Source organism: Cnephaeus nilssonii (assembly GCF_951640355.1).
Source record: "Cnephaeus nilssonii genome assembly, chromosome: 19".
Classification (NCBI taxonomy): Eukaryota; Metazoa; Chordata; class Mammalia; order Chiroptera; family Vespertilionidae; genus Cnephaeus; species Cnephaeus nilssonii.
Genome location: NC_137090.1, coordinates 13,826,326 through 13,847,839, shown reverse-complemented (window position 1 = coordinate 13,847,839; position 21,514 = coordinate 13,826,326). Strand labels below are relative to the sequence as shown.

The 21,514-nt window shown below is 50.7% G+C and overlaps 1 protein-coding gene across 1 annotated transcript in view; it reads right to left on the bottom strand.

Moving 5' to 3' along the window:
* Positions 1-21,514, bottom strand: part of MAP3K14 (mitogen-activated protein kinase kinase kinase 14) — a 43,254-nt gene that overhangs the window by 9,924 nt on the left and 11,816 nt on the right. The window contains exons 2-6 of the mRNA XM_079799199.1: positions 9,773-10,048; positions 8,519-8,588; positions 6,387-6,597; positions 5,671-6,285; positions 4,607-4,744 (exon numbers count right to left, since the gene is read on the bottom strand). Coding sequence (XP_079655325.1) covers positions 4,607-4,744; positions 5,671-6,285; positions 6,387-6,597; positions 8,519-8,588; positions 9,773-10,028 — 1,290 coding nt within the window. The 5' untranslated portion in view covers positions 10,029-10,048. The remainder of the gene's footprint in view (positions 1-4,606; positions 4,745-5,670; positions 6,286-6,386; positions 6,598-8,518; positions 8,589-9,772; positions 10,049-21,514) is intronic.

Here is a 21,514-nt window from a genome sequence, read left to right as displayed (position 1 = left end):
CCGCTGGGGACTGGCCGGCCTGAGAACACCCCCTCCTTTCTGCGGGGACCAGCATGGGGCGGCAGGAAGAAACAGGCCCTCATACAAGCACCCTGGGCAGAGACCCTCGTTCCACCCCTTCGAAAGGTAGATCAATCCCCCAAACCGTTTCCATAAGTGAAAGGTGGGGACAGTGCCTCTGCTCCTGGGGAGAGTGAGGGTTTGGAGGGATGATAGCCAGCACTGGCCTGGCAACCAGTGGTGCTCAGGACATGCTCGCTCCCCACCTCCTCCTCCAGCTCAGATGAGAGCAGCTTGGGAAATGCTTAGGCTTCCCGAATAGAGACGTTCCTTCCCGCTCCTGGGGGTTCTCATGTTCGCCTGGAGAGGTACCACCAGGGGGCGCCGGGGGTAGCAGAACCGGCCTGGAAAAAATCGGTCAGGACCTGGCAGTTTTCTTTGGAGGGAGACGTGCTGACTTGGCAAACAGCTCTGACGATGTGGGGTTTTGGACTCTTGCCTATCGGTGGAAAATGTCTCTCTTCTGGTTACATACAGAATCTCTGGTTTTGTTAATGAACTCGCATGAACTTTGACTCTGTCAGTGTTTCCAGCTCTGAACCTGATGGCACTAACTCACCAACGGGACTTGTTTTAGCAAATGTCTAAACTCAGTGCTCCCACACTGCTAGTCGAAGCACCTTGGGGCATCACCAAGAACTTAGAAGGGCACACCAGAATATTTTACTTTTGGGCAAAAGCCACGATGTACGTTTATGGGACACCGAGTAAACTGTTGGCTTGAGATAGTTCACTTTCAACACTAGGTTGCAAAGTATTCCTTTTGATGATAGATCTTTATGAAACCAGGATTTTGGAGGTTGCTGTGATCCGTACTTCAGGGGGAGCATGTGGAGCAGGAAACGAAGGTGATGGTGTCCAATCTGATTTCAGAGTTTGAGAAGTTGTGCAATGCCCAACAATGAGTGCATCCCAGTAGTAATTACGGTTGTTTAAGAACAGAAGAAAAATTTTCTTTCAATTTCTATGTATTGTTTTTCAAATGGCTACTAAGTTGTTAGGATAAAGACATTATTGGACCTAATTCCTTCATAAAGGGAACTGTTAGGCACTTGTTTTGGCCTGGGGTGCCGTGACAATATTACTGAGACATTAAGAGCTGTGAAAGAAGGTCTGGGGACCTCTGCTTTAACTTTGAAGAGATCCATAATTCCCTCTAGAGTGGCCCGGCCATGGTAAGAGCATTCCCACCCCCACAACCAAAGGGGGTCGAAGGAGACGCTTCAGAACACACGGCGGTGTAGAAATCTGTGCCAGCTCAGGAGAGCAGGCTGGCAGGCAGTCCCGAGGGAGCCAGGTGGGGAGAACACAGGCTGCAGCCCAGGCCAGCTGCCCATCTGGCCCCCGCCCCGCTCTGGACTTCAGTGTCCTCATCCAGAAAGTGAGGGACTGGGCTAGATAAGGATGTTAATGAGAACTAATATTTAATACACACGTAACATATGCCAGGTCTATTCTACACTAATCACTGGTTATTTACATCTTACAATAGCCTGTGAGCTGATATTCTCATTATCTCCACAGAGCAGGTGCTTGGCAGCAGCTGGCTTTACTTGGCCAAGGCCACGCTATCCCAGATCAGTGGCAGAGTCCAAAGGAGGCTCCCAGAACTCCATGCTTGAGCCAGATGTCCTCAAATGAATGGTTCCTAACCCTCTTTGGGCCACAGATTCCTTTGAAAATCTGATAAACAGCCTTAACCGGTTTGGCTCAGTGGATAGAGCATCGGCCTGCGGACTGAAGGGTCCCAGGTTCGATTCCGGTCAAGGGCATGTACCTTGGTTGCGAGCACATCCCTAGTGGGGGGGGGGGGGTGCAAGAGGCAGCTGGTCGATGTTTCTCTCTCATTGATGTTTCTAACTCTATCCCTCTCCCTTCCTCTATGTAAAAAATAAAATATATTAAAAAAAATAAAATATGATAAATAACACAGACCCTTTCCCATAAAAAATGCGTGTGCATCCATACATCAAGCGCGCACACACACACACACTCACACACACAGAGTTCATGGACCTTATGAATTCATCCGCTGCTAGGATGAGAACTTATATGTTGGCTGTTAAAAGCACTAGCGCAATGCGTATGTACCAGTAAGGAAATCTGCCCATGACATATTATTACATGAAGAAAACATGGTACAGAACCATCTCTAGGGTACGATCTCATTTTAATATAGGCAACAACTACATGTTTATATATGCATAACAAGTCTAAAATGATTTATGTCAAAGAATAGTTACCTCTGAGAATGGGATCAGGGAATAGGGAGACTTTTGCTTTTTGGGTATCATTTGAATTCTTTTATAATGAGCCTATATTTATTTGCAATTAAACAGTAAGATCAGCGCTAGCTGGTTTGGTTCAGTGGATAGAGTGTTGGCCTGAGGACTGAAAGGTCGATTTCGGTCAAGGGCACATGCCTGGGTTGCGGGCTCGATCCCCAGAAGGGGGTGTGCAGGAGGCAGCCGATCAATGATTCATCACTGATGTTTCTCTCTCTCTCTCCCTCTCCCTTCCTCTCTGAAATCAATAAAAATATATATTTTTTAAAAAGTAAGATTATACAAAACCTTAAAAAACAAAAACTCTACATTAAACCCCAGACTCCTGACCAATCAGCATTTGACCTGGGGCCATGGATGTTCTAGAAGGAGGACCAAGGAAGTGCTGTCCTCACCGTGTGCTGGATCCTCCCCAGGGAGCATTAGACAGTGCACGACTTGCTCTGACCCTCTGTGCAGCCTGACCTCTGACCCTGTCCCCCCATCCTACCCCCTCAGCAGGGAACTGGTTCTCAGATCTTCCAGATGAACATCCTAAAGAACCCCATTGCCTGCCCTATGTCCTCCCCTTGAGAGAAAGGAGAGAAGGGGGGGCTGTCTGGCCAGCCAAGGGCCGCTGTGAGGGCTGCCAACAAGCCGTCCTCAGAGACCTTGTGCAGCAGGAGGAGAGCTGGGAGAGTGGATGCTCCAGCAGAAGCGGAGGCGCTGAGTGGGTGGGTGGGAAGCCGAGTGGTGCTTGGAGCTTTCCTCACTGCCGTGGTGAGAAATGGAGGATTTGTCCTCTTCTACTATATTCGGGTTGTTTACCTTGTTGCCTGGGACTCTGACAACCTCATCAGGGGAACAGCTGAGAAGCCCAGTGACTAAGCCCCCAGCACTGACCATTCATCTCCAGGACACTTCACACCCTCTCAGGAGGGACAGCTGCGCCTTCTCCGGTGGCCTGGGGAGGGAGCTGCTGCTGAGGAGGTCAGGCACGTGGCCTTGGCATCCCAGGGGAAGATGACCCACGCTGGCAAGAACTCCGCACATGTTTTGGTCAGTGGGGGTTGCCAGGGTAGAGCTTGCTGATTTGACACAGTATGTCTGAAGTTTGGGGTAATACCTACGGAGAGTCCCCTCACTTGTCCTGTCGCCCTGAGGCTCCAACTCTAGAGCTCTAACACCCTGGCCCAGGTACAAGCCAGGGAAGCCAGGTGTATTAACATCACAATTTGTATCTTCGCCCCTTAAAGCCACAGGCATCCGTGAAGGCGGCAGAGTTGATGTCCACTCTGCACAGGCCCTGGTCTGGCTACTTGGTTTCTTTCCATTTAGGGACCAGAGTCCTTGACAAAAGCCGCTTGAAAACAAGGTCCATCTCTCAGCTAGTCTATTTCACCTTGCCTACGGCCCAAGGAAATGCCCACAGAAATGTTTCTGATTTCTGGCGTCAGAGGTCCTGGATGCTGGCCTTGGGCCAGGGACAAAGTGGCTTCCAGTCAAGGTGAGCCGAGAGCCAGAGGGAGGAGAAAAGGTGGCAGAAGGGGAGCAGGGTCGACACCTTCCAGGTCTGTGGATGTGCGGCTGGCGGGCCTGTGTGTGATTGGACAGAAGGAGGCCTCGGTTTCAGGCCCAGCTGTGTGGCTTTGGGCAAGGCACGTGACTCTCTGGCCTCCAGTTCTAACATGGTGAGATGAGAGAGTGGAGAGGTGGTTCATGCCTGTGTCTCTAGTTGAAGTCCTAGGACCACGAGTCCTTATCCCCACCCTCCTTGAAAAGTGTTTCAGAGGCAGACTCAGGTCAGGCAAGCCTGGGTCTCTTGCTAAGTCTCATTTCCTCATAATGTCCATCCCCCAGGACCAAACTCAAACCAGATCTGACTCCCCCCACGCACAGACTCCTCCAGGAGGCGCCTGTTAGGTGGAGGTATTGCTCTTGCAATTGCCTTATGGCCCAAGTGTGGTGGCCCCACTGTGTGGTTAGGGGTTTCAGCCTCACATGAATGTCATGGCGATCCGCCCATCTTCCAGGGTTACCTGCCCCTGGCATGGCATCAGGAGTGGCCCAGGCCGCTGGCACGCTCTCACATCCCCTCTCACTTGCACGCATAACAAGTGCAGCTCCCAAACTGAGCCAGGGCAGCCAGGAGAGCCGGGCTCCATTAGCCAGTTAGGCCCCCGCCACCCTGTGCCTACCTCGAAGGAAAGCGGAGGGAGTGCAACCGGCGCCCCGGCCTCCCTCTCCAGCCCCTGGAGCTCGGGCACATTTCGGGGGCCTACCTTTTTGACAGCACACTGGAAGCCAGTCTGCTTGTCCTCCATCCTGTGCACCTCTCCGAAGGAGCCTCTGCCCAGGCAGGGCTGGCGTGTGGCCCAGTGGACCTCCTCTCGGTACTCATAATCCACCGGCTTCAGTTTCTGGAGTTGGCAGGAGAGAGGCCAGTTTCAGTGGCCAGGCCCCAGGGGGACGAAGCGTTACAGTTAGGAAGGCTCTCTAGCGGGCAGTCCTGGTCAGGCTGCCAGCTGGGGCTGAGCTCTCACAACCAAAGACATCACCGCGTTGGGGGCTGGGAGGGCAGGACCCAGAGAGGGGGTTATGGGAATTAGGTGAAGGCAAATGAGTGCCTCATGTGCCGCCGGAGGCAAGCTGGTCCTTGTGATGAAAAGTCTCCCAGACTTGTGGTTGTGGGACAGAAACGGACATTGTCGCAATGTTGACAATGAGAAAATATAACGCGGGAGCTAAGAGGTAGAAGAAAGGGAAGGACAGGGCAGGGGGCAGGGGCCGAGGGATAATGTCAAAGATGGATGGAATAAAGCCCAGAAATGTAAGTGTGGAAAATCATTTAGGGTTACAAAATTATCTAGTAAGAGAACTAGAGGAAACGGAGAAGACGGGGAGTAGTGACACAGGGCAAACCCCTCAGGTTTCACATCGGGGGTCCTGGGTAACTTCTTAAGTTGGTATTTGCTTATTCCCATTTCTCAGCATATGTATTATTCATATAACACACGCACACGATTCAGCATTTATGAGGCAACCAGTCAGACTAAAAACAGAAGTAGCTAAAAAGACGGAAAAGGGAGCCCGGAGGTTGAGTGAGACTATGCTTTTCATCAGCGATAAGCAATTTGCTGTGATTTCGTCTTTTTATCACATGCCTGAGTGATTTTGATAAAGAGAAAAAACCATCCCCCTAACGGGTGGGTTTGAGAGTGGGTCTGGCAGGTTTCCAGCGACGCCCCTTCTTCCATAGCAGTCCCCCTGATTCCCAGCTGCTACCCTTGACCCTGGACTTGGTGGTGGGCGTGGTATGTGTGTGTGTGTTTGGGGGATGAGTTACCTCAGTAAGCAGGACTCCCTCGCTGTCCTCAGTTTTGGGGCTGGGCTTCTGGGGCCTGGAGCCCCTCGCCGACCAGGTCTTGGCCAGGCTGGCCAGGCTGTGGGCCTGGCCGGAGCTCACGCTTCCTTGCAGGGCGTGCACCAGGTACTCCTCCACAGAAAACTTGTCCTGAGTGCCGCAAGGTGGGCAGCGGGGCTCCGGGGGTGGGCCCGGCAGGGGCTTCTGACGGTCTCCATAGGCTAGTTTGCTCAGGGGTGAGCCAGGCAGGGGCTGATGGCTGTCTACACAGGCCAGTTTGCCCAGGAAGGACTCTAGGGGGTGCGGTTTCCAGGGCTGGAGGGGGTGGAATGGGAAGGGATGGGGCAGTCTGCCGTAGGGGAAGGGGTGAGCAGGCTGGGGCAGGGGCCCTGCATCCTGGGGGTGGTGGAGTTTCCATACGTGGTTTAGACATTGCAAGGGGCTGATCAGTTTGTGGAGTTCCGACCGAGGCAGTGCTGGCCGTAGGCCTTCCCCAAGTTTCTTAAAACAGAGTTGGCCAAGGCCCGGCTCCTTCAGAGGCTGGGTGAACTGCAGGGCATTGCTAATATATGGGGTGCCAAGCGGGGACTCGTCCTCCTGCGGGGAAAACACAGTGTTAGGACACAGGGCCAGGCCAAGGCTCAGGCGCTGTGCCAGGGGCCCCGGGAGCCGGATCTGGGGGTGACGGTGGGGCTCACCTGCACAGGGACTGTGCAGCTCTCCTGCTCGGGGGTTCTGGGGAGGGGTCTGGCCACGGCCACTCCCGCCTGAGCCAGGGGCTTCGAGCTCTTCTTCTTGCGTTTCTTCCGGGCTTTGCCGCGGCGCTTCCCCTTCCAACACACGCGGGCCATTTTGCCCTCCGTTGCGTGGGCCACATTGTTGGGGATTTGATCAAGGCTCTCAGACTGGCTGTCAAAAGGGGACAGATATGCATTTGGAACGGGAGGAGGCAGGAAGACATAACTGCTTAGGTAACTGTAGTTAGAGTCATAGACAAATCCCAGCTCACTTGGTACTTAAGTGAACATGGGAACATTCTCAAGCCCCCAGGAACCTCAGTTTTCTCATTTATAAAATGGGGGTAGTATTTCTGCAGGTGGAGAGGTGTAAAGAAACAGCTCATTGCCCAGCCAGCGTGGCTCAGGGGTTGACCTAGGAACCAGGAGGTCACGGTTCGATTCCCAGTCAGGGCACATGCCCAGGTTTCGGGCTCCTTCCCCAGTGTGGGCCGTGCAGGAGGCAGCCGATCAATGCTTCTCTCTCATCATTGATGTTTCTGTCTCTCCTTCTCCCTTCCTCTCTGAAATCAATAAAAATTTATTTAAAAAAAAAAGGGAGAGAGAAACATCTCATTTAAAAAGCCTACCTCAGTGCCTAGGCCCAAAGGCACGTTTTCAGTAAACTATTATTATTGGGACAGGGTGTTCAGGGCACACGCCTCTCTCCCTGCTCTCCAAGGGGGAGAGTCCCTGGAGGGCCCAGAAGGTGGCCTGTGACTCTGAAGGTCACTCCCGGGTGGGCATTAACTCTAACTGACAAGAGTCTGTTTCTGTCACCTCCAGAAGAAGGGACAGTTGAGGTCGGTCAACTCTGATCCCTGGTGGCCGTCGGAATGTGAGGAGCCACAGAGACAGGAAATCTTGCCTGGGCTGGTGACCAGGGACCAGGGGAGCCTAGCTTTCTCTGACGGCCTCCCCCCCACCACGGATCTCACTGGCTCTCTCCCCTGCCAGGTATTAAGGCACTGGCAACGGTTTCTGAAAGGATGGCTGCCAAACAGCTGTGGACAGACCGCGGCCTTAGCCACCCTCGCACAAAGGAGGCAGACTCACCCCAGCCCTGGGGCTGCAGAGGCCTACACGCTTCTCTCGGGGAGCTGCAAGAAGCGGGTCCCTCAGAAACCCCTTCCCTGGGCAAAAGGCACGAGGGGCAGTGTAAGGAATTTGACCAAACACCGAGCACTTATGGGTTCAAGGGCAGCGGCCCTCCCCACAACCTTTTTTAAAAAAATATTTTTATTGATTTCAGAGAGGAAGAGAGAGGGAGAAATAGAAACATCAATGATGAGAGAGAATCGTTGATTGACTGCCTCCTGCACGCCCCCCACTGGGGACTGAGCCCGAAACCAGGGCATGTGCCCTTGACCGGAATTGAACCCGGGACCCTTCAGTCAGCAGGCTCTATCCACTGAGCCAAACTGGCTCGGGCCCCACAACCTTTTGATCACTAGCAGTTGCCATATTGCAATGGTAAAGAAGTCCGCCTGGTGGCAGAGGAGGAAGTTGTTTCCAGGTCGAACTTCAGTTGCCAAAACTCATCTTTGGGGACGGGGAGCCTGGGAACAGACTGGGCCTCGCGTGGCCTCCTTCCTCCAGGGCCACGGAGCTGAGCCCGCCTGCCTGTCTCCAAACCCTCATCCCTCCCGGGTGTGTCTCACAGGAGAAAAGACACCGCAGGCTTCTCCCACGGTCAGGGCGGCCACTCGGCCAGCACCGATGGTCACACACCAGCGGAAAAGTGATTTCTGTTCCCAGCGTCCTCCCTGTTGATGGGAAATGAGGGGGAGCAGCAAGGACTCTGAGGAGAATAAAAATAAAACGTCAAGCTGATGCGACCCAGAGGCAGTCATCCACACGCTGTGAAAGGCTTTTGAAAAGCTTATTTGGCTGAGAGAGCAGCTCAGCCAGGAAAGCCTGGGCGGGTTCCAAGGGCTGCACCACAGGTGCTGAAGGAGGGAGCCAGGGGTCACCGGGGAGCGGCCGGGCGAGCAGCTGGGGGAGGGAGGACGCTGGCTTAGGTCCCCGTGTCCCACTCCAGCTCACCTCCTTACCTGTACTGTTTTGACCCGGCGATGAAAATCCGTTCTGAAAAGGTGGGGCTGAACTCTTGGCTATTCTCACCTTTTGGACAAGCAGAAGGGAGAAGACAAGGAAGAGGAATTCAGCACTTAGGAGAGAGGCGTTTTAGAGGCACCCTCTGGACCACGCCCCCTCCTCCTCTGCAGACCACCTCCGGCTGTCCGGTGGCTCACCTCCTGCGCATGCCAGCTCCTCTCACTGACTGCTTCACCCACCCTCCCAGTTGAAGGGTCAAGAGCAGAGGGCATAACATAGGGTGCCCACCTCACTTCACTTATGTGACGCTTAAGTGAGATGATCTATACAAAATCCTCAACCAAGTGCGTGGCACATATCACAGCTCAATAAATATGAGCTACTATATACTTTCACATATGTGTATGTGTGTGTTTATGTGTCTATTATTACATTATGTCACTCACTCCACTTCAATTTTTATTCTCTCATCTCTCCTCAAAAACCAGACAGAAGTCAGTGGAAGATGAGGGGAAGGATGTGTATGTGGGAAAATGCCATCACGAGCTGTCTGCCGGCCCCAGAAACCTCCCAGAGGGTGGGTGGGGGAGAGAGGAGACTCCTGGCCCCACCCCGCCCTCCTGGGAGTTTCTCAGGCTCCTGTGGCAGCCATCATTTCAAGTCATTTTGAGGTATTGTAAGTGGAAGCAGAAAGGACCAGGCCAGGCCTCACCCTGCAGCAGCCTGCGGCCATCGACTTGCCCAGCAGGCCCAAGAGCAGGTGTTCATTCTTTGGGGTGGGGCCACCTTGAGATGGAAGAGAATCAAGCCCCACAGGGGCTTTCCAGGAGACCTGGCCTTTCCTGTCTGGGGCCTCTCCAGGGATGCTCCGGCTGCCCAAGGTCAGGACAGAAGGCTGAGGGCCTGCCTGACGATCCTGCAGAGTCCCCAGGACCTGTGGAGCCCACGGTGTCCTGCCTCCCAGCTCTCTTCCCTGCTCCGGTTACAATGGGAAAAAGCCTCCATGTGCCACTTCTCCCTCCTTCTGTCTCACTCCCCAGCACAGTTACAACTCCCGCTTCACTCTCAGTCTTGGCTTAACCTCCACTCCCCCCAGTTGTATCTTGTGAGAATCACACAGAGTGGTCACCAGGACCTCCCTCTTCCAAAGGAGACCCCACACCTCACCTGTGCCAGCCACCCTGGCGTAAGAGCTGCACCCCCCGCAGGCCCACCCTCTCTGCCAGCGCCCTCCCAGCCCGGGGCCTCACATTCAGCCTGGGCAATGATGGAGATGGCGGCCGGCCCTCCCTCGGAGCCTTCCTTGGCTGTGCCTTTGGTAATCACGTCGTTCAGGATTTCCCACTTCCCGCAGAACACGGGGCTCTTCTCCACGGCCTCGAGCTTGTTGACGGAGCTTTGCATCTTCTCCATGGCCTGCGTCTTCTCCTTGGCTTTGGCGAGCTCCTTCTGCTGCCCGACCGCCGAGCCAGGAGCGCCTGGGCAGGCCACTTCCATCACTGCCATCTCCCAGGCTCACGCTCACCCTGCGGGGAGACCAAACCAGAGCAGGTCACTCACAGACCCCGAGGGGCCCAGGTCAGGCGGGGGGCGGAGGAGAAAAGCAGGGGAAATGGGGCTCTGCCTCTTTATGCCCATTTATCCTCCAAATGTTCCCAAAGGCAAAGAAGTCCACCTCTCAGCATCTACACTGGCCCTGGGAGCAGCGAGCCCCCAGCCCTACCAGCACACCACCATCAACACTCTGCCCAACGAGGAGGCTCCCAGCCACTTCCTCCAGACACCATGGCACGGACATCTGGGCTGGCTCTTTCTTCCCTTCATAAATAATGGCAGAATCTCCTGTTGTTTGTTTCATGGCAAACGTTGCTTCCCCAGAACAGGGTGGTGGATCCTATATTCCAAAACCATGAGTCACCGCACCGACTGCTCAGGCCTTGTCTTCTTAGAGGACATGTCTGCACCGACCACATGGCTCTCCTCCAACAGGAGAGAATAAAGGTTCGCTCCCTGGCAGGGGTGGGTATCTGTGTGCACAGGCGTATATGTATACACGTATCTTACGAAGCCTAAAAATCACCATGCAAACGGCAGCACCACACCTGGCTCCGGGCCCAGAAGCATCTGTTTGTGGCTCTCCAGAGGAACTGACACACTTCCTTCTGTAACGTCCAGACTCATTTGCTGAAAACCTCTCCTAGGTACCATCTTGCTCTCAGGCAACATCAGCAGTGGAGTTTATATTAGAGCCTCCAACACCCACCTACACCTCTAGAAACATGAGGGCAAAGCACAAGAATTCCATCTCCAGCAGCCCCGTGTGTCCCAGGAAGCTGCAGGGTGAGCCCGGTGTGGTGACAACCTGTGCAAATAGCCTGCAGGCTAGAACTGCCATGAAACAGAACCGTACCACCTGAGACTGTGACCATCCGGAACCCTTTTAAGGACTGGGGCTGTGAGCGCCCACAGAGCAGGGTCTTGACTTGCTATAGACAAAGCCTGAGAAGGCACCAGATGCAAACAGGCCCTATTTATTTATTTGGTGTTAATCCTCACCTGAGGATATTTTTCCATTGGTTTTTAGAGAGTGGAAGGGAGAGGGAGAGACACACAGAGAGAAATATCCATGTGAGAGAGACACATTGAGTGGTTGCCTCCACACGCCCCCAATCAGGAGCCTGCAACCAGGTACATGCCCTTGACTGGAATCGAACCCGGGACCCTTCAGTCCCCGAAGGCTGATACTCTATCGACTGAGCCAAACTGCCTAGGGCAGTGGTCGGCAAACCACGGCTCTCGAGCCACATTCGGCTCTTTGGCCCCTTGAGCGTTCTAACGCCACTTCTTCAAAATAGACTCGCCCAGGCCGAAACCGACTTCTGCGCATGGGCCACAAAGTTTCAATCGCACTGTACGTGTGCGCCGCACGTGGTATTTTGTGGAAGAGTCACACCCAAGGGGCCAAAGAGCCGCATGTGGCTCGCGAGCCGCGGTTTGTCGACCACTGGCCTAGGGCACAAACAGGTCTTTCATGAGTGCTCTCTGGTGGCAGCCTGGTCTTAAAGGTGTCACTACCAGATGCAGTCTTCCCTGCTGTAGCTCCACTCATCCGGATCACGCCTCAGTTTGCTCTTTGGGTAGAAAGGCAGACCCTGTGAGTGACGCCAAAGCTGTAACGCCTCTGGCCTTTTGCCCTATCAAGCTAAAACGAGACAGTCAGAAGCTGGGAAACATTAGGCTCAAACCTTCCTACTGAGTCCGCCTCACCACAAAGACTCTGAAAGACTGAGCCAGTCTGACTGGGGTGGGGGATGAGCGTGTGGGTCACTAACTGGATCCTCACATCTGTGCCTTCAAGGGCCTCCTAGCTTTGAACTCAGAGTGGCTCCAGCTTTCAGCTGGAATGCCTGGGTTTGGTCCTGAAGGCTAGACGCTGAGGAGGCTGAATGGGTGACCTCATCGTTACTTGATGATGAAAGTCCAGGGGGTGTTCTGACTTCAATTAGGTGAAAGCCCTCCAAGCAGGCTATTTCCCTTGTAAGGCCCTTAGGCTTCTGTCCCAACCCACACCTCCTCAACCCCTGCAACCTCCAAAAAGGAATTCATCTGGGGCCTACAGCACCTCCTACCTTCCTCAGATTCTTTACCAGGGGCCCTGAGATCTTAAAAACAACCCCAAACCTCCAAACCTAACAGCCGTAGAGTTCTGCTTACAGGGACCTCCACAGTACTTTAACCTCCTCCTTTTCTTTTTTAATATATATTTTTATCGATTTCAGAGAGGACGGGAAAGGGAAAGAGAAACATCAATGGTGAGAGAGAATCACTGATGGGCTGCCTCCTGCACACTCCTTACTGGGGACTGAGCCAACAGCCCAGCCATGTGCTCTGACTGGGAATCGAATTGTGACCTCCTGGGTCACAGGTCAAAGCTCAACCACTGAGCAACACCTGTAGGGCGCAACCTCCTCATTTTCTTTTTTTTTTTTCTTCTCTTCTTTTTTCAATCCTCACCCGAGAATATTTTTCCATTGATTTTTAGAGAGAGTGGAAGAGAGAGAAATATATCACATCAATTGGTTGCCTCCGGCACGAGCCCAGATCTGGGCCCAGGATGGGGCGGAGCATGCAACCGAGGTACGTGCCCTTGACACAAAGGGGAACTCGCTGGTCAGGAGGCTCCTGAGGGAAGAGATGGTGCCCTCAGTGTATAGCACAGTGAGGCACAGACCAGACAATCGATGTTGGCTGAATGAGGGAATCAAAGGATGCTCTCCAGAGACAGGATGATCCTGAGCATGGGATGAAGAGAGAATTCCATCCGACCAGTGAGAGAAATGAGGCCGAGTGCTCAACGGCTGTTCCGAGGGCACCCAGCTGTTTGAGATCTAGATGTGTGGGGCTCACAGAACCCACCTCTGCCTCACATGGCTCACCCTGAGCCATGCCTCCACTGGAGAGGCTATGGGGACCTCCCCCCTCTCCCCCACGCCATCCTTTCACCTTGGTGGGCAGGAGGGCCGCTGGCCAGGCGCCCTGATCCTCCCTCCCTCCATGAGTATGTCAGGCTCCCCCGCCCGGGAGAAGCTGAGGCGGAGGCAGCCGAGCTCAGGGCCTGTGCAGTTCCCGGGTGACTCATCCACCGGCCTGGCAGGCGGAGAGGAACAAGCAGGCTGTTGAGAAGCTAGCCCAGCAGCTGGCAGCTGAACCTGTGAAGGGCACGGGGAAAACAGGCTGACCCTCACCTCGCAGGGGCATGAAATCACGGCCTGGGAACTACAGCTTCTCCTGTGGCTGGCTTTCCTGGGCCACATGACCATGACTCAGGCCCTCACTGACAGACTCCAAGTTCAAGAGGCTATTCTCGGGACACTTTGCCTGACAGCAGCTCTTTTACACACACACACACACACACACACACACACACACACACACACACGCGTGCGCTCTCACACTCCTTCCCGCCTTCCGCCTTCCCCACTTCTATACCGGTTCTGGTCTACAAAAACAGGCTCTGCATTAATCCTGGGACTGCTAGCCAGGTGGCCTTCCAGCCCCAGGTTTTGGTCCCTGGCTAGTCAGCCCAGCTCACAGCCCCTCAGCTCTGCTGCCCCTTCTCTCCCCTGCAGCTGGTGGAGAGTGAGGACTAAGTGGGAGCCAGTTATGTCTCTGCCTTTGAAGGCAGGTCAAAATCCTGATCCATTACTCAGCCTGGACTCTCTCCCCAGCTCCACTCACACCTCAAATGCAGTCAGGCCTCTGCTCTGTCAGAGCTGAGCTGAGGATGTATGCGAGCTGTAGCAACAGCCGAATGCACCCAGCTCACCCAAGGCCATGAAAACAGAAGCGGAAGGGAAAGGGGTGGAGTTCATTCAGTATTCATTCAGTATTCTTTTGATTCATGTACACCGCCTATTCTCTCTTCTGCGTGCCTTGATGAGCCCCTGGAAGTCTGGGGGTAGGAATGACTGGGATGGTACCAGATCAACCCTTGGGCAGACCCGTATGACAGGCTTGTTGTGGACAACACTCCCAGACCCTAAGATTCAAACTTGGCTCCCTTACCAGGTAGTAAAGGTCTCCCGTCCAAGGTGAGGAGTGGGTTCAAGGATGGCTTCAGGATGGCATGTGAAAATACACAGTGTGTGCTTTTTCCAGGGAAGAGGTCCATAGCTTTTATCACATTCTCCAAGGGGCTCACATTCCCCAGAAGGTTGCTATAATCGCCCAGAAGATCAAGGCCAGGGCTGAGTGCCTGATGCTGGCTCTACTCTCCCACCCTAAGGAAGAGGGCACCCGACTAATGCAGCAATTTCCAACCTGCCTGCAGGTTAGAATAACGAGATGAGTTCTGAAAATGCACTCACCCTACACTTACTGAAGCAGTCACTGGGCATTAGGCCCAGAATCTGTACTTTTGACAAGTTCTCTGGATGATTCTGATGCCAAGGGGTCAGAGACTGTCATTTCAGCCCCTCTCTATACTGTAAGGCTGTGCTGTCCAATATGGTGGCCACGAGCGATTTAAATGAATTAAAATTAAATAAAATTTAAAAATCAGTTCCTCAGTTTCACTAGGACAGTTGTTGGACAGTGCAGCTAGAGAACACTCCCACCACTGCAGAAAGTTCTGCTCTAGAGCTATGATAGCGATGTTTACTCAACGGCAAAAGTTGTTCCTAGGATTCTGAGACAGGAATGTAGTTTAGGTTAAATGAATTTTTTTTTTTTTTTATTAACTGGAGGGTACAAAAATAATGTTTAAAATTTTATCTTCAGTGTTGATAACATCTCTAAAATGTATCATATTTCACTTCCCTGTTTTAGTAAGTATGGTGAAAACACCAGACTAGGAACCAGAAGATAAGGGCTTTAGCCTTGGCAACTTAAACAAAAAAAAAAAAGCCGTGGGACCATTTTTGTCAAATGAAATCATACCTTAACTCCCAATATATAAAAGCTAGAAGCATGCAACTGATATGTAACTCACATTGGAAACAGCCTTTCTGGCCCTGCCGTTGTGGTTCAGTGGTTGAGCGTCGACCTATGAACCAAGAGGTCACGGTTTGATTCCCAGTCAGGGCACATGCCTGAGTTGCAGGCTCGATCCCCAGTTGGAGGTGTGCTGGAGGCAGCCAATCGAGGATTCTCTCATCATTGATGTTTCTGTCTCTCTCTCTCCTTCTCCCTTCCTCACTCAAATCAATGAAGACATATTAAAAAAAAATAAAAGCCACACAGTCACAGGGTGCAGAGGTGAGGCTTGCTGCCTAAAGCTTAAGCAGGCTGCCCAGTTTCTTCTCTTAGTGTCTTCGGAGTTATTCTGAGGACTGAATGAGGTAGAGTACAGAAACGCCAATTGGTTTGCTTGGCCAATAGAAGATACTAAATGAAAGGTCACTCCCTTGCCCTTCACCAGGCCCATAAATGCTGTCACTGAGACAATGGTACTTCTCTGTTTCAACACCATATAGTCAAGATGTCGAGCCTTACTTAAGCCATACATGAGCCTTGGTTCTCTGAATATAAAGGAAATAAAAATCTCCATCTTATAGGGTCATCTTGAAAATGTCCACTGAGGGGCCAGGGCAGACCAGGGCAAATCCCTCTCATGACTATTTCATCTGGAAGTAAAATCTGTCCTTCTCTGAATGCCCAGAGGGGATAAATAGCAGAAGTAGAATGACTCAACTTCCTTAGTAAGATATTAGTTGAAAAACCAATCTTATTCTGATGCTTCCTCTTTTGAGCTCCAGCTTGCCCAGCCACTAGGCCACACTGGGCCAGCCAGTGCCTATCAAGAATGAGGGTGGGGGCATGCGTGGGGAGGGGTTTGGGATGAGAATGGGGGGGGGGGAATGAGGACAAATATGTGATACCTTAATCAATAAAGTAATTAAATGTAAGAACCAAAACCATAAAAAAAAAAAAAGAAGAACGAGGGGCTGTGCAGGAAGGGGAAACAAGGGCCGGCGTCGAGCAGAGCGAGCTGGCCTGGCAAAAGTCATCTGGCGAGGCAGGCACAGCGATCCCCACGCACGCTCAGCCCTGGCTCCCTTTCTGCCCTGCCTACCCATGCCCCCTCCTCCCCCAAACCCCTAGTCCAGCTTCTGTTCCAGCCAGACTCCTTTCACTGGCCCCAACAGAGCAGCAATGGGTGAGCCTCAGATTTTTTTCCTTTTGCTCACCTTCTTGCTCCTATAGAGAATGTCTTCTTTCTTTATTAATATCTGTCCAGATTTCACCTGCCCTTTATAACGTATCTCCTCAATGAAGCCTTTTGTGTTAGGCTCCTGCTTTCATTCAACAAGTGTTCAATGAATGTCTCCTAAGGGCCAGGGACTGTAATAACCACGACCAGCCATCAGACGTCTTCAATGTACTGGGCATGTACTAGGTGCTTTATCTACATTACTGACGAACCTCCCAGCAACCAACAAGGTTGGTTAATACTGTTCCCATTTTACAGATGAAGAAACTAAGTTTTCAAGATATGTTACCTGCAGAAACAATGAGGCCAATTTATACAACTAGAGCATCTAACATGGGGTTAGGGCTAAAGCTAGGACACACCTGGCCCTTTCTCCTGGGACTCAAGGATCCTCAGTTCCTTTTTAGGATAGAAGTTTGTTGGCAGAGGTACCTGGAACAACCAGGAATTGAGCAGTATTACTACCCATGTGGATATCACTACCCTTATTTTACCCACAGGCTCTATCCACGGTCGGTAATAATTTCTTAGCCTGTGGAGGCATAAGAACGAAAAAATGAGAGATCTCATCAGTAAGAGCTGAATCGGCCAAAAATTGGTCAGATTTTTAGTTGACTTATATTAGTACATGTTCCTGGGGATTCTGATTTTTAACTTGATTAATGTTAATAGGCTATTTCATTTTCTTAAAACAATTAAAAAGAAACTCACACACAATACACAAACAAGAGTTCTAGGAAAGATGGTGCTACCTTCATTGAAAGAACCACTCACTGAAAAGGTCAACCCATTAAATTAAATTAAAAAGTTAAAAATAAGAAAAAAACCACTGAAGGCAAGCAGAAAAGTAAGACAGAGAAGAAATGGGATGCAAGAAATGATGGCAGGCACAGGAATCAGTATGATATGCTGGTCAATTTAATTAACAATTGAATGTTAAAGAAAGTAGTTTAAAACATTTAAATACATTAAGTTCTAGACAATATAAATAAGGAAGAAGGATTGAGTGGGCGGTTCCATGGGTAAAAAGTGATAAGAGCCTTGCCTTTAATGGAATTTACATGTCAAAATATTTACACTTCATTAGAAAAAATAATAGTTATATAGGTGTGTTAAAATTTAAGAATAACTAACTATAAGAATAGAAATACAATTTAGAGTTTCCAAACCAGAAGGGTAAAAAAGTAAAAATAGAAAACTTGATTGCTCTGACAAAAGGTAAGGAGAAGAAGGAAAAAGGACAGAAGCTATAAAAGGAAACACAAGTTAAAGGGGCAGAGATAAGTTGAAATGTTACCAAACAATAATCACAATAGACATAAATAGATTAAGCACATCTATTAAAACACAGCCAATCAGATAGGTTTTTAAAAGATCCAGCTAGATACAAAACAAAATTATACAGAAAGTTTGAAAATAAAGGATGAAAAGAGATATCCAGGTCAATACAAAACCAGGTAATATTAACATCAGACAAAATACTTAAGACAAAAAGATATAACCATCACTTATATGTACGCCCAATAAAGGGCCTCAAAATCCCAAACTGGTGGCAGGCTGAGGCTTTATGGATGAGTAAAGTCTTGGCTTCAAAGTGTCCTGTCACACTGCAGAGAACTGCAGGATCTTACAACAGCGTTCTTTGAGCATACATTGGGTCTGCTGGGCGCTGGGCCCTGTGCTGGGCGCTGGGGATACACTGAGGAAGAGGACACAGTCCCTTGAGAAGCTTACAGTCTACTGGGGGAAAGAGACAAGTAGTCAGAAAAACAATACAATACAGCGATGCATCGACAGACACAGACACACAGCAATTGCCATGAGAACACACGGAGGGACATCGGGCCCAGCCTGGTGGGCGTCAGGAAAGGCATCCTGAAGCAGGTGATGCCCACACTGAGTCTCAATGGTGAGCAAACACTTCCCAAGGAAAAGGAGAGGGCATTTCAGGTATGGAGAATAGCTGAGGTTAAGGCACAGAGTGAGTCTATACAGGAATCACAAACAGCTCCAGGTTGCTGATGGGCAACTTAGGTCAGGAAGCCGAAGGCGGGAAATGAGGCTGCCGGTGGAGTTCAGGTACCAGATAATGGAAATGTGCTTGGTCCTGATACACCTCCAGAGGTTAAATTCTCAGGAGAGAGAGAGGCAGAGCATTCAGGGGTAGAGTTCCAGATGGAGGAACCTACGGGGCAGGGGCAAATGGTGGGTGCTGGGCATGAAATGAAAACCGTGTCATTGGGACAGGATCTTCCCCCACCTCCCTGGCCTAGGCTGACAATATTACAAGTTATAGGCATCTGGGAGGCTTCATTCTTTCCCTTAGGTGGAGAGCCCGAGTGGGCACTGGGACCCAGAAGCAGATATCTGAGGAAGGAGGAAGGAGTACTCTGATGCAACGCAGCTGGAGGAATCTCCAAACCTGCCTCACTTGCCAGCTTGAGTTCTGCTTCCCAGGAGAGCAATTTCTGCGTAAGGATTTCCCATTAAGGAGGCTATGAAATGTGAATGTACATTAATCATTAAAACCTCACAGATCAATTATAAATAAGAAAGCTGCCATGCCCACAAAAAGGCAGTCTCGCTGCCAATGCCATAGGTCAAACTGCCCAATAAATGAAATGCATGGGATAAAATTTATGACCGTCCTTTAATTCCCACCACATGCAGGCACATTGCTGTCGACAGGCTCCTTCACATGTTTAAGGCAATCACCTGATACCTAGTCTATCAGCATAGGTCTTACCCACGTCTGCTTCCCCCTGACCCCCTCCCATCCCACCCTGATGCCGAGCTAAACTTAAAACCTCATGTCCTTAAGATAACCTCAAGCTCAAAGACATCTATTGGGCCCTGACCGGTTTGGCTCAGTGGGTAGAGCGTCGGCCTGCGGACGGAAGGGTCCCAGGTTCGATCCGGTCAAGGGCATGTACCTCGGTTGCGGGCACATCCCCGGTGGCGGGTGTGCAGGAGGCAGCTGATCGATGTTTCTCTCTCATCGATGTTTCTAACTCTCTATCCCTCTCCCTTCCTCTCTGTAAAAAATCAATAAAATATATATTTAAAAAAAAAAAAAAAAGACATCTATTGGCTCTGCACGGCTTATGGGCCTGGGCCCAACTCTGTGGTCCATAATCTGTCTGACCACTATTTCCCTAAACACAAGGTTTGGCTCTGGCCAGCCTGATCTCTCCACACCCTGCTAGTTGCTCGAATCTACAGGTCTCTAGAGGAGTGTGGCACGTCCTTGTGTGGGCCGCCCTGCACATCCTGCTTGTCCTTCACAGGTGAAGTTCTGGCCTTCCGCCTCCAGGAAGTCCCTCCCGTCAGCTCCCCTGCATGGCCTCCTTTTCCGACTGCTTTCAGCACTGGGTCTCCTCATTTTTTTCACCCTCACCCTGGCCCTTAACCACACCCTTACTCCCTTTAGTCATCAAATGAAATAATGTAGATGCAAGAACTCTGGAAACAATACAGCATTATGCCAAGAGAAGACGGACATTTCTGTGTGTACAACTCAGATTTGCAATCTAGGTATGGGGCAAACAGTAATACAGATAAAGATGCACAAAGAGGTTCAGTGTATTTTTATAATAGTAAAAAACTGGGGAAAAGTCTAAGTACAGGGGAAGGATAATTATGAAATAAATCCTGCTACATCCATTAAAATTGCTTATAAATAATTTTTAACTATACGGAGAAATGCTAACAGGATACATTTATAAAAATGCACACCTAGCACAGACATACAGCAATGTTTCTTCCTTGGAGGTATTTAATATCCTTTATACTTTTCTAATGTTTCCACTTTTTTTTTCAGTGAGCATGTATTCCTCTTTTCAGTGTTCATTTTTTCACAGATGGTTCCAAGTGGTTAAAAAAATACTGAAAGGATATACAGTGACAAGTGCAAGTCCTTTCCCCCCTTCCCCCATCCCTCTGAGGGGATGGATCCCTGTTACCAGTTTCTCGTATATTCCTCCGGAGAGGTTCTCTTGGTCTGGGGTGAGAACTTAGGAGACGTCTGGTCCACCTTTGTGTGTGGGACTTAATAAGCAGGTGACAACTGTCTCCCCTTCTCCCCCGCCCCCTTGCGCACACACACCACTCACACAGGAAGCCTCACCTTACTCTCTGTGGCTGGCAATGAGTTCTGGCAGCAGGGCCACTAACGCAGAAGGCTGGAGATGGGCAAGCTCATTCCTCCCGGTTTTGGTTTTCATTTCACTCCCCTTTTTGTTCTCTTCTGGGGACTGTGGGTTTTATCAGTTTTGACTCAAGAAGTAGGAAGATGCTCAAAGATGGCTCTGCCAGCCGTCCTCACTTCTGATGGCCACCGCTTCCCTGCTTTTATTTGTAACCATCCACTGCCAAGTATACACAGTGGTCACAGGCCTGGGTATAAGAAATGCTCATGGGCACGGGTGGCCCCATAGAGTGGGAAACAGCAGAACTGGACCTGAGAGAAAACCACCAGTTCCTCCCTCGCTGCTTATGTCAAGGGGTGGGATCTGAGGGCTGGTCCCAATCCGGGAAACCCGAGAGAGGCAAGTTTTCTGGCTAGTCTCTCCTACCTTCCTTATATAATATATGACCCTGCTTTATTTTGTTTTCAATCGCAAAGATAATACTTGTTCATTGTAAACATTTAAACAATACCAAAGTGGACAGAGAAAGAAATCCCTGTACCACTCCCTCCTCCCCACAACATAAGACATACTTAAGTTTAGCATAAATCTTTTTAGTTCCATTACTATACATATACAAACATATAATTTGGGACTATTTTAAAAATAAGCATGAGCTTATCCTATATAATAAAAACTTAATATGCAAATTGACCAAACAGCAGAGCGACCAGTCACTATGATGTGCACTGACCACCAGGGGGCAGACGCTCAATGCAGGAGCTGCCCCCAGCCCACAGGCCCCAAGCCAGCCAAGGTGGGTGCCAGTGGGGGGCCCCTTGATTGCTCTGCTGGTCACCCCACAGATCAGCCCTGATCACTGGCCAGGCCTAGGGACCCTACTTGTGCACGGATTTCATGCACCAGGCCTCTAGTACATACATAATATTCCATAGTTCTAGGTGATAAATTCCTGAAATTGGAATTTCTGGGTGACCCTTTTCTCAGTGGGCTCTCTCTTCTCTCTTGTTTCTATGTGTCAGGGAAGTAGGCAGCATCCATCAGTCAAGAACAGGTGGTTCCCAAATATGATATTCGTTATTTGCTAGAAAGATATCCTTGCCCTCAAGGTGCTTACAATCCATTTGGGGAAA